The following is a 13,402-nucleotide window of genomic DNA, read 5'->3' as shown; positions in this document are numbered from 1 at the left end:
GGAGGATGACATGGAACAATTGCACTGTGCTGGCTCTGCACTCAAGATAACCTAGGGCTCTGCCCTGGGGTTTAGACAGACCCCAGTCAAGATGATTTCCATTCTGCTCACCTTCATGGCCAGGACCCTGGAAGCCACCTGGGAGGAGCTCAGGCGCCGCAGGAAGTAGTCAAGCACCTCACAGGTTGTCTGTTCATCTGCTTTGGGTCCCAACAGCAAGTCTTGCAAACGTCCAAGCAACTGCCTTTGTTTCTGTTGTCTCTGTGAAGTGATAAGTTGGTCTGTCCAGTGAAATCAAATCTGGGATGCACAGAAAGTAGCTAGCACAAGGGATCCCCAAGAGAATGCTCACCTGGCGTTTCTTGGCACGCTGGTCCTTACTCTCACCCTCCTCTTCTTCTTCACCTGAGGTTGATTCATCAGCAGCATCATGAAGCAGGAATTCACAAAGACACTGCACAGGCAGGACATCCAAGGAGCCCTCACTGGACTGAACCAGATCTGCCAGCCATGGCATTGACTGTGATGAGGCCTGGGAAGGATGAGAGTAACAAGGTCAGCAGATCATAGATCATAGATCAGACAGAACATAGATCATAGAACGTAGATCATAGATCAGAGCAGCACACTGATCATTTAATTCCTGAGCAGCAAACCACCTTCCCCTGAATCTCACTCAGCTTCCTTTTGCCCCCACTCTGCTCAAGTTTCAGAGGCAAAGGATCCAGTCCCACCACAGCCTACCTGTCTCTGGATGATGTTGAGCAGAAAGTCAGGATGGCGACTGCGACACAGAAGGTGGCCCAGGCGAAGAGACTGGTTCAGGCTTTTCACCTGCTCCAGGACATGTGGTGGAGGTCTGCGAGGGGGGCCCCTGCCACAGAAACAGCAAGTTACAGCCTGGCAGACCTTCACTCTGATGTGAGCACGTTCAGTCAGTTCTGTAGTGCATGAGGGGTTTATAAAAAGGTGGCAGGCAGGTTGCAACCAGATGATCTTCCAACCAAAACCACTCTATGATTCTGTGATCCCATGGGCTACCACACCACAGGGTTCTTCTTCCCCACATCAAGCACCCTGTGGAGGAGCAGGGTTTCCTGCTAGTGCTGTTAACTAGGATTTCATAAAGGTACTAGAATGCAGAAGGCTACTTACTGAGGGTCCAGACTTGTCAGCTGGGACAGCAAGAGGCTGCTGCTCTCTGTAATTGTTTGTTTTGTGGATGCAGCTGCCAGATGACCCTCAAATGCAAGAATCTCCTGTTTTTCTCTCTGGGAGATTTGAAGTTCACGATTAATCATCTCTGTGCGTGTCTCCTCATCCGTCAAGGTACATTGAGGATAGGAATAATTACTGAGAAAAAAGAGTTTGAAAAAGGAAATGGTTATTTTGTTCTATTCAAAATTCATGAACCACAGTCAGAAAGAACACAGGACCTCAGCTCTGATAGACAACATAGAAAAAACCAAGTAGTTCCTCAGTGGAACCAGGAGACTGAGACCTTCTCAGCAAGGCACAGCAGTCATTCCCCTCCCTCTTTTTCTCAGTTTTATTCCCTTGCTTATAATATTTTTGTCAAGGGAAGGCTTTTTTCCCACTCCAACTGCAGTGTTGATGCCAGTTTATTTTACACAAGTCCCACTGGAAAGGAAGGAGTTGCATGGCTCAAACTTAATTCAGAAATGTGTGTTTTCAGTGGTCTGTTTGACATACTTAGGGATTTAACCATACTAACTTGGTCATGACCATTTCCATGAGCATCTTTAGAGAGGGGTACTCCTCCCATGCAGCCAGACCTGCAGCAGAGAAGAGAACAACAATAAGGAATACAGGAAAAAAACAGAGCCTTTAAATATACTCTAACACATTGCAAGGTGGGAAAACACAAGCTCACTTGAGAACAGCTCATAACACTCAGAGCACAAACAAGGCAACTCCAGCCACATGCTGGTCCAAATCCCACCTGCACACATTTTTCAGCCACAGGGGATACACAGTTATTTAAGTGCAGTTACCTCACCAACCCAGCACAGGCCTTGCACACAAGCAACCAGACTTCTGCAGAAAGTATCTTGGCCAATTTTTGCAGCAGAACTGGCATCCTGAGAAATGTCCCAACTCACCAATATTTTCAGGATTGAATGCAGCCACTACTAGCAGGAGAGGCCAGGCTTTCCAGTAGAGAGTAGAAATAGCTAGATTTGGAGGCTGGTACCTGCAAAAGCCACCAACAGAAATAAGTGGTCAAGTTTGATTCCTTAGCCCATCTCAAGTCTGCTTTTCCCCTTAATCAAGCACTGTTTAGATTCAGTCATGCCAGTTCAGTGCTTTTCCCAACAAAGAGACACCCACACCCACACAAAAATCCTTCCAGCTCAGCTGAAGATTTCTAGGGCAGAAAGTCAGTGCTTGCAGACCAAAGTACATTCCATGACTCAGGTCTTGATTGCTCTAGAGAAATACCCACCTTAACATGACCCTGAAAATCCTTGTCATTTTGTTATGACAAATTTTAATACAGAAAAGCATCTTAAAATCTGTGTACTGGAAATGTTAGTCACAAGGTGAAAGCGAGCTAGATCACAGCAAGATTATCTATGTGATAAGTCTTACCCTGGAGGTAGCTGGATATTCTCTGGGTGGTGGTAAGTGCACAGATTTAAGACTGCATCGATCAGCTGGATTCTTTCTACCCTCAGGACCTCAACATCTGGAGGAGAAGAAGAGACTGAACAAGTTATTGACCTGTCTACCTGCCTGAAAGTCCTTCAAGAAAAGCAGCACAGTGTAAAAAAATTTTACTTCAAGCAACTATGTTATTGTGGGCTTGTTCTTGTGATATTACAAAAACTAAAAATCAACATTTAAAGAGCAACAACACTTAAAAAATCCTATAAGTCGATATATAAGGATATGGAGCTTTTCAGCAGCAATCTGGTTTAAATTCTTAAGGGTACTTTTTTCCCAAATGCATCCAATATGATACTTGTAACTTTTTCAGAACTTGGATACACTCCTTCAGGTAAGCAACAAATCTGCTCAGAACTTCTGGGGCTCAGAAGAACTAGAAATGAATTTCAACTTTGCTGCAAGTTTCAGATTCACTCTAATTCTGAGTTTTCCAGTATATGAAATGGTGCAGGATTTAAAATCCTATATGAGAGGCTGGACACATTGTGAAAGGATACTGAACAGCAATAAAACAAGCAAAGCCTAAATCCTTCCACAAGCCCTCTTTGCCATTAACCAGTCGGCAGTAAGAGCATGTAAGATGCTTTAGAACCAAACTCTGACAACACCCTCAATTCTGCCACAAACATACACAGCTCAGCTGAATGGATGTATTTACCAGCAATGCAGGAATTTAGACAAATGCTAAATGAATTAATAAAAGAAGTAAGAGTAAAGATTGCTTTTGTAACTGCTATTCTGTAAGTGTCCCAATAATGGACTTGAGAAGAGCATACAATTGGTTAATTAATTTAACTTCCAATCCTTCCATTTTTGCATAGCCTACAAATTTCATTTTACAGTACGTACAAAGGACTAAATTGAATTTTAAAATGCTGACTCAAAACTCTGGGTGGTTGTTCACATTCCTTCATTCTCCACACAACCAATAATTTCCCAAACACTCCACGATACAAAATTAGCAACAGAGAGAAACAGTAAGAAAAAATAAGAAGCTCCTCTAGTGAGAAAGCAACAGCAGCACAGCTGGCTTTGAGCCAAATGTTTAGCCATCACGACTAAAATATGCTTTAAGTGATGCAAAGGCTCTTTGGTAGGTGGTAGGAGCTGTCTCAGCCCTGGGTGGCAATAGGAGGATGCGGAGGCAGAAGCCAGCACTTGCTGGTGGGAGCCTGTGCAGCCTCACCATCTGCTTGCACAGCTGCAGCCCTCTTCACCAAGTGGTCGGCGAGCTCCATGGCATCGGCAGGGCCCAGGGGCAGGTCCCGCGACAGCCCGATCACCAGGATGCGCATCAGCGTGTCCTCCAGGATGGGCACCTCCGAGCACAGCCGCAGGAAGAAGCTGCAGGGGACACCGGACATCAATCACCGTGCACAGCAGCCTCCTGGAACCCTCCAGGGACCTTACAACGTATCTGAGCAGAAGATACATCACAGCCTCTTTCCCCGATCTCCAGCTCCAAATGCAACTATTTGAAACAAATTATTATCTGAGTATCACCTGCAGCGCCTTCTACGCTTCAGCCCCCTTGAGTCTGAGCTCCCTCACCTTACCCCAGTTACCCACACACTGTGGGGCCGCTCTCCTTACAACTACAGTGTCAAGATACAGAACAGCTTGGCACAGGGAACAGGAATGAAGGAGGAAGAGGAACAGATGGAGAGTGGAACAACACCCCCCAGTTTTATGGCAGTGTAACAGATGAAGAAAATCTGAGCACAGTTCCAAGCCTTTCCAACACAGAGCTATATAAGGATCACCAGAAAACACCCATTCCTCTGCCTCCAGCTAGAGCAGCTCCCCCTGCAGCTACCACAGGAAGGGCAGGCACTCACTTGCGGTCACTCTCGGGGGGCCAGTTGTCCCATTTGTAGTAGGTTTCTGGCTGCTCTGTGAAGAGCACCTTGTGGAGGCTGTAGAGATGAATAGCACAGTAAACATCATCTGTGAGGCTTAAGAACACATACAACAGTCCAGTCTCCCTCAAATCCTGCTAAAGCTTCCCAAGAGCACTCTCAGGTAAGTGAGTCTAGCAACAGGAACAACATGATTCAGAACAGAGAGGACTATGCAATCAACATGGGCTCGGGGCTTTTATACTTTCAGTAACCTGTCTTGCTTACTAAAAATTCTGGCTTGAACTGTCTCAGTAATACCTTGTGTCAAGACCCCAGGATATCATCTGTTCTCCAGAAGACAAAACTATCTGTGGAGCCCTCAGCAACAGAGCCTTAAAAAGGATGTCAAATTAAAAAAAAAACAAAAAACCAAGGAGTCCACAGGGAATTTGTTTGGTCAGATAGCTAAAAATCCCCTACTGAGTGGGCCTAAACATAAATCAGAAATATTTTCCATTATCATATATTTCTGGTATGAGAATGCACCTGAAGGAGTTTCAGAGAGGGAGACAGTCCCTGCTAAAACTGTTTCTACTCCCTGTCTGAAAATGGGAGAGAAATCTAACTAAAACCTGGTGTATACCTGCTTTCATAATATATGAAAAGTGTTGGGGAAGGGACTGGTTATGCACAGACATGACCAGGCTGACTCTCACCAGTGCACATAGTCCTTTGGAGCCAGCTTGCTGATAGATGGAACAACTGTATGCAGCCACCAGACAGCATCACGCTGGATAGCAGCAATCTGGTTCTGGAAAGAGCGCAGCACTTCCAGGTCTGAAAAACATTCAGGGCACAAAATACACACACGGGCCTCATCAGAAGTGTGGTGGTTTCAAGACAGTAAACAGGACTCTGAGGCATCAATAGCAAATCACAGAATCACAGAATGGTTTGAGTTGGAAGGAACCTTAAAGATCATCTTGTTCCAATTCCTGCACCACACCTTCCACTAGAGAAGGGGAACCAGAGGAGTGTATGAGAAGGACTTGAGTCCCCCAGCTCTGGCAGAACATGTTCTTTGCTTTCTGCAGTAAAACCCCCAACACAAAGCACAGATGGATTAGTTTTGTGAGAAGAAGGCACGTGGGCAGTCATGTCAATGCCACACCAAAGGTTTGTCTTCCCAGCCCCTTAATCCTTACAGCTGCCCCTTCAGGCCTGAGGCCCCTCCACCCACAGCTCCCTCTCTCCAGCCTCAGCCACTGCTTCCATAGATACAAGAAGCACTGGCCATGCAAATGCCACATCCCCAATCTCTATCAGCCCCAGGATGGCAGCAGGCTCCCAACCCTAGCTGATGTTCCACCAACACCAGGGGCAGATATCTACTAAAATGTTCATCCTCAGAGAGAACCTAGTTTCTTCTGCTTACTCTTTTTCTCTCCTTTGTCCCAAGCAATTCCAGCCTCCTTCACCTGGGCTGTGATACCAAGCATCATGGAGACAGCCAGCAGGTCGGTTATGTGAATGACAAACCGCTCCTTGAAATAGCAAAGAAAAAAAAAAGAGTTGAATGGCAACAGCCAGAGCTGCCTTCTGGAAGTGTTTTGTCATCAAAAAGGATGAACGTGGATGTTTGGAAATGAGATATGGGAGTGCTGCTATGAGACACACAAATAGTGACTCACTCACACACCAAAGAGCAAAAGGAAGAATGGCCAGGAAAGCAGACACAGGAGAGGTCAGGGCACCTCTGGCACATCCAGCAGCACAGGGGTGGGGAATGGTACCTTGAACTCCATCTCTGCATACAGGGCCTCCTTCCTTTCCTGCATGAGACCCAGGCAGAAGGCCTGGAAGTTGATCTCATGCTTTGTCTGCTTGATGATCTCTCTCAGCAGAGCCCGTGAAGCTCGCAGGTAATCGTCCTTGGTGGTCAGCAGGTCCTGGAACACCATGGCCAGGTACTGGGGCCACACAGAGAGAAACGTTCAGTGCACTGTAATGGGTCTGCATCCACAACATGAAGAGACACAAGGAAACCATGCTGGACGTATCCTGTCCTTCAGACCCCTGGGCAGCTGTAATAATGTTTCTCTCATGAAACTGCATTATCACCCAGAATGTGGGAGTTAGAAAATGCCCATTTATGTTTATTCCTAGCAAGAATAATTATATAATTTCAAAATAGTATGATACAGACCAGACAGCTGTCTGTGAAAAGATTCATCTGGGCCTCGAAACAACTAAATCTGTCAGGTGGGGTTCTGGGGTAACCATCAGTCATCCAAGACCCTGCACCTACCTTTGGAGCTTGCTCTGAGCTGTGCTGAAGCACAGTATACAGGATCTGCATGTTGTTGGGATTTCTTGCATTTGACAGTTCATTGAAAATCACAAACTTAATGGTGGTGCCCAGGTTATCCCTGTGTGCATTCAGCAGCTCCCTGCAAGGGAAGACCAGGGACACCTGAATTGACATTTCATTGCAGCTGGACACATTCTTTTCATTTCTCCTTGAAGTATTTAGCACACAAAAGTGAAAAGGATAGAACAGCACATATCAAAGGACAATATCAAAGGACTACTGAAAGATTTCTAGGACAGTGAAATTCATTTAAATGAACACAAGACACTCTGTGCCCCAAGCTGATATTTAAAACCACTGTGCAGCGACATTGAGACTGTCAAGTCCCTGGGCATGTCTCCCACAGTGCTCTCCCTTCCTGTCACAGACCCAGTCACTCACCTGACACACAGCATGTAGTGGTTGAGAAGGACTTTTGGCTTGAGACGAATTTTGATCAGGTTGGAGATAACTTCCATGTCCTCTGAGCTGTGGGTGTTACAGTTCATACACACCGACATCAGCAAGTCCTGAGCTGGCTTGGTCAACTGCAGAAAAAGAGCAGAAAGACTTCAACCACTCACCATTACAGACCAGAAACATAACTGGAGTACAGCAAGCAGCCCTCCTGGCTGGATTGCAGACCAGGGCTGTGCTCCAGCAGCTCCTCTCCTCACCTTTGGGTTCTGCAGCCACATCTCCAGCCTCTGCACAGCCATCTGGCGCACCTCTTTGTAGCCACAGGTGGCTGTCAGCAGGCGCAGCAGGTTCCTGGAGACGTTGTCCATGGGCTGCCGCCGGTTCAGCTGGTCCCGGAGCATGTCCAGCACATATTCCTCCACACTCTCTGCAAGGTCTTCATACCTGGGACACACAAACTGAACTTTACTCATTTCCACAAAAGACAGTCCAGAGATCAGCACTCTTGTTTGTGGTACAACTTGCAAACCAAGAAAATCCCCTCTTTTCTCTTGGCACCAGTTTTATCTTTATCAACATCCCCCAGCAAATGCCACAGGAGCACAGAGAAGGAGCTTCCTGCCACAGCTCTGCAGGTGGGTGAGCACAGACACATCTACAGACACACCTGCACACAACTGTGTCAGGAGAGGAAGAGGCACTGTACCTGGGCATGAGCTGGCCCGCCTGCTCCGGGCTCATTTTCTCCTCTGCAATCAGCAGCTCACTCTGGCTGTCCTCCTCCTCTGTCATGGAAGGGTGTGGGCTACTCCCTAAGAGAGACCAGGACACAGCACACCCCATGAGACAACTCCTCTCCCTACAGGTCAATCACTGGACACAGCACACAGCTCCTCTTCTTAGAGATCAATCACTTGTGCTCTGGATTGTTCAGCTTCTTTCAGGGATCCCTTTTGGCAGGACCACAGCTTCTCACACTGCATCCCATATAAGCCTATTTTTAACTACCCTCAAACATCCCCTGGGCATGACAGAGACCCATAAAGGAGAAAAGCAATGCCTGGAACTCAAAGCCTGGTCTGTATGACTCCATCTAAACTATTCTCACAAGTCAATAAGCACTGCAGGCTCTGTCCTCTCCCTAAACCTTTGCTCCTGGTTCCCAAACATCTTCTTACCAGCACTAAGGTCCCCTCCACTACGTCCAACTTCTCCATGCAAGAGCATGGTCTTAGGAGGCATCTTGGTGTTAAAAGCTGTCTGGATGTTATCCACAAATGTCTTGCAGTGAGGGCTGTCCACCCAGATGCGCTCCCCGAGGGAGTCCTCGATGTACACCTGCAGCAGGGAGCACAACCCATTTCCATGGGGTTAATTAAGGAGTATATGTGAGTTTTTATGGATTTCTAATGTACAGAGTAGGAAACTAACATAACCAGTGAATAAAAACCAGACCAGATTATCATAAAAGAGCAAAAATTTATACCACCACATCCCAAGCTCTACTGGGCACCTTCTGAAGGAACACTTTACAACAACTTCTGCCATCAAAATATACAAGCTGGTCAGCTCGGTCTTTTCAAGTTAAAGGGCTTTTTTAACCCCTACACACCAAAGAGAAAGCAAGGAGTCTCTGCAACACTTACATCAATACAGACTCTCAAAGACATCTCAGAGATAAGGCAACAGAAGGCAATGGAGGCTACATTCCAGAAACCCATGGAGATTTTCCTTACAAGGATGGGTCCAGACTCCAATTTCAGCCTCCTCCAGCTGCATTCCCACAGTGGACAAGAGGACACTAGCCACCCCCTTCCCTGCATCTGTAATAAATCCCATGATGCTCTCCTACTCCAACAAATCCACATTTCCCAAACCAGTCTGCCCATCACTGCCTCAGTCCAGAAGCCCCCTCAGCTCACCAACCTTGACAAAGATCTCTGGCCAGTTCTCATCCTCTTCATAAGCTGCCATGAGAAGGTTGCATGCCAAGACAGACACAAGACTGTTCCCTTTGGCTTTGAAATTGATGGAGGCATCTCTTCGGAGTAGGCTGCACAGTGCCTGGAATAACATCCACAAAAAATAAAATGATAAACAAGTCATCTATTGAGAAAGCATGCAGAGAAGCTGCAGAAAGAGAAATACAAATTGCAGCAGCTTGCCACAGAGCTCTGGTATTTACAAAGCCATGCAGACCATGCTCTGGCCTGAGAGAAAGTACAAGTCTGCTCACAGTTTGGCAAGAATGCTCAGTCAGTGACTTTGTGAATCCTCACCTCGATAACCCCTTCAGTGGCAAATATGTTGGGTTTGATTTTTGCCAGGTACATGAGGCTCAGGTAGAGAGTGGTGTCAGGTTTGGCTCTGTTCATCTTCAGCTGCTTCACAGCTCCACACAGCACCCCCTCAATACGGTCATCGTTGCCTTCTGCCTCTGCTGCCTCAATCTCATCCAGCAGCACCGTGGGGACGACTGCAACCACCAACACACAGGCATCAGCATTTACCCTCACACCAAATGACCGCCCTGAGGTGCTGCAGGACCAGTCACAAGGGACAGCAAAGCACTGACCAGCTCACTTTTAGCCCCTGCAACAGTTTTTCCCAACTCAATTGCCATTAAAAGTTGTGTTTCACAACTGATAATACCCCTTGTTTTTCCATGCTAGCACACTCCTCTGCAAATGTACCCAATATCAGAAATGGATACATTTGGACAATTGAAATGGACAATTCAAAGGCAACATCCAGACCCAGAGTTTGCTAAAGAGGTATGTGAATAACACACTACAATCCAGACTTTGAGATCTCCTCAAGGGAGTATTTTGCATACAGCTACTAAACAGCTGTCAGACAGAATGAACACAACCCAATGCCAACAGAAGAGAAAGCCTTGACTTCAGCCCCATATCCAGGGAAGGAAACCCTCGAGGACAGCACATAATTGCAGCGTGGGCTTCCAGAACGACTCCTGGGATGAGACTCCAGAGCAAGGAGAAGCTTCCCCGAGGTCTCCGTGTGACAGCAGGAGCGCAGCGAGGCTCACCTTCGATGGGGATGACAGACGGCTCCTTGATGGAGGGCGAGATGGCTCTTTTCTCCGCCACGGCCGCCTCTGCCAGGCGTCCCAGGGCGCTGAGGGGCGGCGTGGAGGAGAGCTTGGGCCGCTTGGTGAGCCCGGGCAGCCCCGCCGGGCCCGCCAAGGCGGCGGCCGCGTCCCGCTTGCGCTCCGAGGGCAGCCCGGGCGGCGCCGGCTTCAGCAGCGTCACGGCGGCCTTGCCCTCGCCGCTCTGCCCCTTGGAGCCCAGCGCGATGAAATCTCCGGGCGGCGGGTGAGCTGCGAGGGGAGAGACAGCGACAGTGAGCGACAATGAGGGACAGCGACAGTGAGGGACAGTGAGCGACAACCACAGTGCGGGACAGAGCCCGGCCGGCCCCGCGGGACTCACCGGAGGGCTTGGGCACGGCGCTGGGCCGCCGCACGGCCGCCGCCTTCGGCCGGTTCATGGCGCCGCCGAGCACCGGCTCAGCACCGGACCGAGAGACAGCCGGGACGGACAGACAGACACCAGGGACCGAGAGCCGGGACCGACCGACGGCCGCGGCCGCACGGAACCGGAATCGCCGCCGCAGCGGCACCGCCCGGCCCGGCCCGCCCCACCGGGCAGCGCCGTCTGGCGGGCGGGAGGGGAACTGCAGCGCCGGGGATCGCGGGCCGCCCGAGATCAGAGAGGCTGCGAGTTGTATAAAATGTAAACATCTTCTTAAAAAAATGTATTCTTTGGTGCTTGATCCGTCTCTTCTCCCACGCCGCTAGCAGCAGGGCAAGAGGACATAGTCTCAGGCAGCACCAGGGGGTGTTAAGTCAGGCATCAGGAGGGATTTCTTCACAAAAAGTGGGATTACATTTTGGAACAGGCTGCCCAGGGTGGTGATGGAGTCACCGCCTCTGGAGGTGTTCAAGAAATGACTGGACGTGGCACTCAGTGCCATGGTGTATGAAAAAGTGATTAGTCCACGGCTGGACTTGATCTTGGAGATCTTTTCCAGCTTAAATGATTCTGTGATTGGGGGATCTGGGATCAAACAGGGGAATCAAGGAGGTGGGATTGGATGCTGGAGTCAGGGGCTGAAATTGGGGAGCTGGAAGTAGTGGCTGAAGTTGGAGGGGTGGAATGTGGGGCTGGAATTGAGGATTGGGGCTAAAATTGAGCAGCTGAAACCAGGGTGATGGAGTCAGGAGAACCAAGGTCAAAAACTAAAACAGCAGCAACTGTTTTAGTTGCTCTCTCCCCCATGCTACCCCTTCCATCCCCACATCATGCTCCCAGGACAAGTTCTCCACATGCCTTTATTGCAGTGGGGACAGCAGGTACCCACACCTCCACCCACGGCACCCACCCACCCAGGACCATGCAGGGGGCACCCAGCAGCCAAGCCCCCATCCCACGCCCCCTGTCCCCAGCTGTGCTGGAGGGGGTGAGCAGCAGCAGGTGACAGTCCCCAGAGCCCACTCCATGGCAGCATCCTGGTTTCAGGGACTGGAGCACTGAGCATCTCCCAGCAGGGTGTCCTGGGGGTGACCCCACAGCCCCCTGTCACAGCCACTGCAGGGAGAAGCCCTGGCTGAGGCTCATGCCAAGGTCACTCACGTTGAGAACCTGTGGGGGGAAAGGAGACATTTTGGGGTACAGCCTTGACAGGAGGGAAGTGGAGGATGCTTTCCCCTAAGGCCTGGCATGGCGGGAGAGCCACAGAGAGCCCTCACCCCCTCGTTGGTCCCACTGTGACCCTGGAAGAGGAGGGGTGGAGACCCTCAGGATTGGCACCCCCACCCAGCAAAGGTCACTTTGAAATGGGGCCATACCTGGTTGTCCAGGTAGGAAAAGGGCTTCTCCTGGCCATTCAGGAGGACCTTGCTGGGCGGCTTCTGCACCCCAAAGATGCTCAGTGTGCCAACGGTGACCTTGGTGGCCTCGGTGCTGGCATGGAGGACGGTGGAGGTGAAGATGTTCTGTAGGAGGGGACAGCATGAGCTCAAGGTCACCAGGGACCATGGGACCTCCCACTCCTGCCCTCCCCACCACATCCCACCTGTGTGACATTGAACACCACGTAGGAGTAGTCGCCCTTCTCGAAGGTGTCCAGGCTCTCGCCATCATCCCAGAAAAGGTCACCCCAGGCCGTGGCATGCGAGGACAAGGCCACGATGAGACGCAGGGGGTTCCCTCGGGTGGCCTCTGTGGTGGTTCCTGGTTTCTGGGTTCAAAGACATGGGTGCTGTAGGGCCATGAGCACTGGGGGCAGGAGTTGAGGTGCTGGGGGACACACACTCCGTGGACAGCACCCAGGGAGGCGATGGGTGGGCACTCACCTGGGTGGGCAGGATGGAACCTTCCCGGATGTGCAGGTTGAGGTGCTCCAGAGGGGCTGACATCTTCAACATCTCCCCACTGCTGTTCACTGAGGAGCCCTGGGCAGGGAGTGAGAGACAGGGGTGTGAGGGATCAGGGCTCAGGCAGGGGTCTGCAGGGCAGCCATCCCCAACCCTCCCTCCATTAGGGCTCAGCCAGGGCTTCCCACCCACAGTTTGACTCAAGAGGGTCAAGCAGGGATCACCCAGCCCCTGGCAAATGCTGTGATGCTCCTCACCGTGTAGAAGTCGTACCACGTGCCTTGGGGGACATAACCTGTGACTGAGTCCACCCCAGGCTCCAGCACTGGGGTTACCAGCAGGCTCTGGCCCCACAGGAACTGCCTGTCCAGCTCCCACGTGGCCTTATCCTGAGGGAACCTGCAGCAGGATGGAGATGCTGTGTGATTTCCCTGGTTCAGCCCAGCATCTCCCCACTCCCAGTGGGGATGGCCTTACTCAAAGAACAAGGGCCGGGCCACGGTGTCCCCCTGCAGGTGGGCACGGTGGAAAAGGGTGTAGAGGAAGGGCAGGAGGGAGTAGCGGGTCAGCAGCACGTCCTTCATGGCTGTCCTGGCTGCGGGGCTGAACGCTGTTGGGTCCTGGGCCTGGGGGAGACACGGGCAGTCAGCAGCTGTCCCACCCCCGACCCCATATCCTGCATCCCCCATCCCCATCCCATAT

The 13,402-nt window shown here is 50.3% G+C and overlaps 2 protein-coding genes across 5 annotated transcripts in view; both read right to left on the bottom strand.

Annotated features, from left to right (window-relative positions):
- The window catches only part of INTS1 (integrator complex subunit 1), a 28,146-nt gene extending 17,274 nt beyond the window's left edge, over positions 1-10,872 (bottom strand). The window contains exons 1-21 of one of the 2 annotated variants that reach the window (XM_063171786.1): positions 10,755-10,872; positions 10,352-10,642; positions 9,582-9,778; positions 9,229-9,366; positions 8,481-8,640; positions 8,009-8,114; positions 7,560-7,746; positions 7,285-7,430; positions 6,841-6,982; positions 6,326-6,502; positions 5,968-6,076; positions 5,249-5,369; positions 4,530-4,607; positions 3,878-4,035; positions 2,614-2,710; positions 2,124-2,215; positions 1,736-1,796; positions 1,156-1,353; positions 745-874; positions 353-532; positions 112-261 (exon numbers count right to left, since the gene is read on the bottom strand). In XM_063171786.1, coding sequence (XP_063027856.1) covers positions 112-261; positions 353-532; positions 745-874; positions 1,156-1,353; positions 1,736-1,796; positions 2,124-2,215; positions 2,614-2,710; positions 3,878-4,035; positions 4,530-4,607; positions 5,249-5,369; positions 5,968-6,076; positions 6,326-6,502; positions 6,841-6,982; positions 7,285-7,430; positions 7,560-7,746; positions 8,009-8,114; positions 8,481-8,640; positions 9,229-9,366; positions 9,582-9,778; positions 10,352-10,642; positions 10,755-10,812 — 2,976 coding nt within the window. In that variant the 5' untranslated portion in view covers positions 10,813-10,872. The remainder of the gene's footprint in view (positions 1-111; positions 262-352; positions 533-744; positions 875-1,155; positions 1,354-1,735; positions 1,797-2,123; positions 2,216-2,613; positions 2,711-3,877; positions 4,036-4,529; positions 4,608-5,248; positions 5,370-5,967; positions 6,077-6,325; positions 6,503-6,840; positions 6,983-7,284; positions 7,431-7,559; positions 7,747-8,008; positions 8,115-8,480; positions 8,641-9,228; positions 9,367-9,581; positions 9,779-10,351; positions 10,643-10,754) is intronic. The other variant, XM_063171787.1, reaches the window with a different exon arrangement.
- Positions 10,873-11,637: 765 nt separating this feature from the next.
- The window catches only part of LOC134426619 (lysosomal alpha-glucosidase-like), a 16,982-nt gene continuing 15,217 nt past the window's right edge, over positions 11,638-13,402 (bottom strand). For all 3 annotated transcript variants that reach the window (XM_063171771.1, XM_063171769.1, XM_063171770.1), the window contains exons 15-20: positions 13,178-13,326; positions 12,958-13,099; positions 12,680-12,778; positions 12,400-12,564; positions 12,173-12,319; positions 11,638-11,966 (exon numbers count right to left, since the gene is read on the bottom strand). In XM_063171771.1, the coding sequence (XP_063027841.1) occupies positions 11,904-11,966; positions 12,173-12,319; positions 12,400-12,564; positions 12,680-12,778; positions 12,958-13,099; positions 13,178-13,326 (765 nt within the window). In that variant the 3' untranslated portion in view covers positions 11,638-11,903. The remainder of the gene's footprint in view (positions 11,967-12,172; positions 12,320-12,399; positions 12,565-12,679; positions 12,779-12,957; positions 13,100-13,177; positions 13,327-13,402) is intronic.

The sequence above is a fragment of the Melospiza melodia genome, chromosome 18, assembly GCF_035770615.1.
Source record: "Melospiza melodia melodia isolate bMelMel2 chromosome 18, bMelMel2.pri, whole genome shotgun sequence".
In the NCBI taxonomy this organism is placed as follows: Eukaryota; Metazoa; Chordata; class Aves; order Passeriformes; family Passerellidae; genus Melospiza; species Melospiza melodia.
This window is presented reverse-complemented; position numbering and strand designations above follow the sequence as displayed.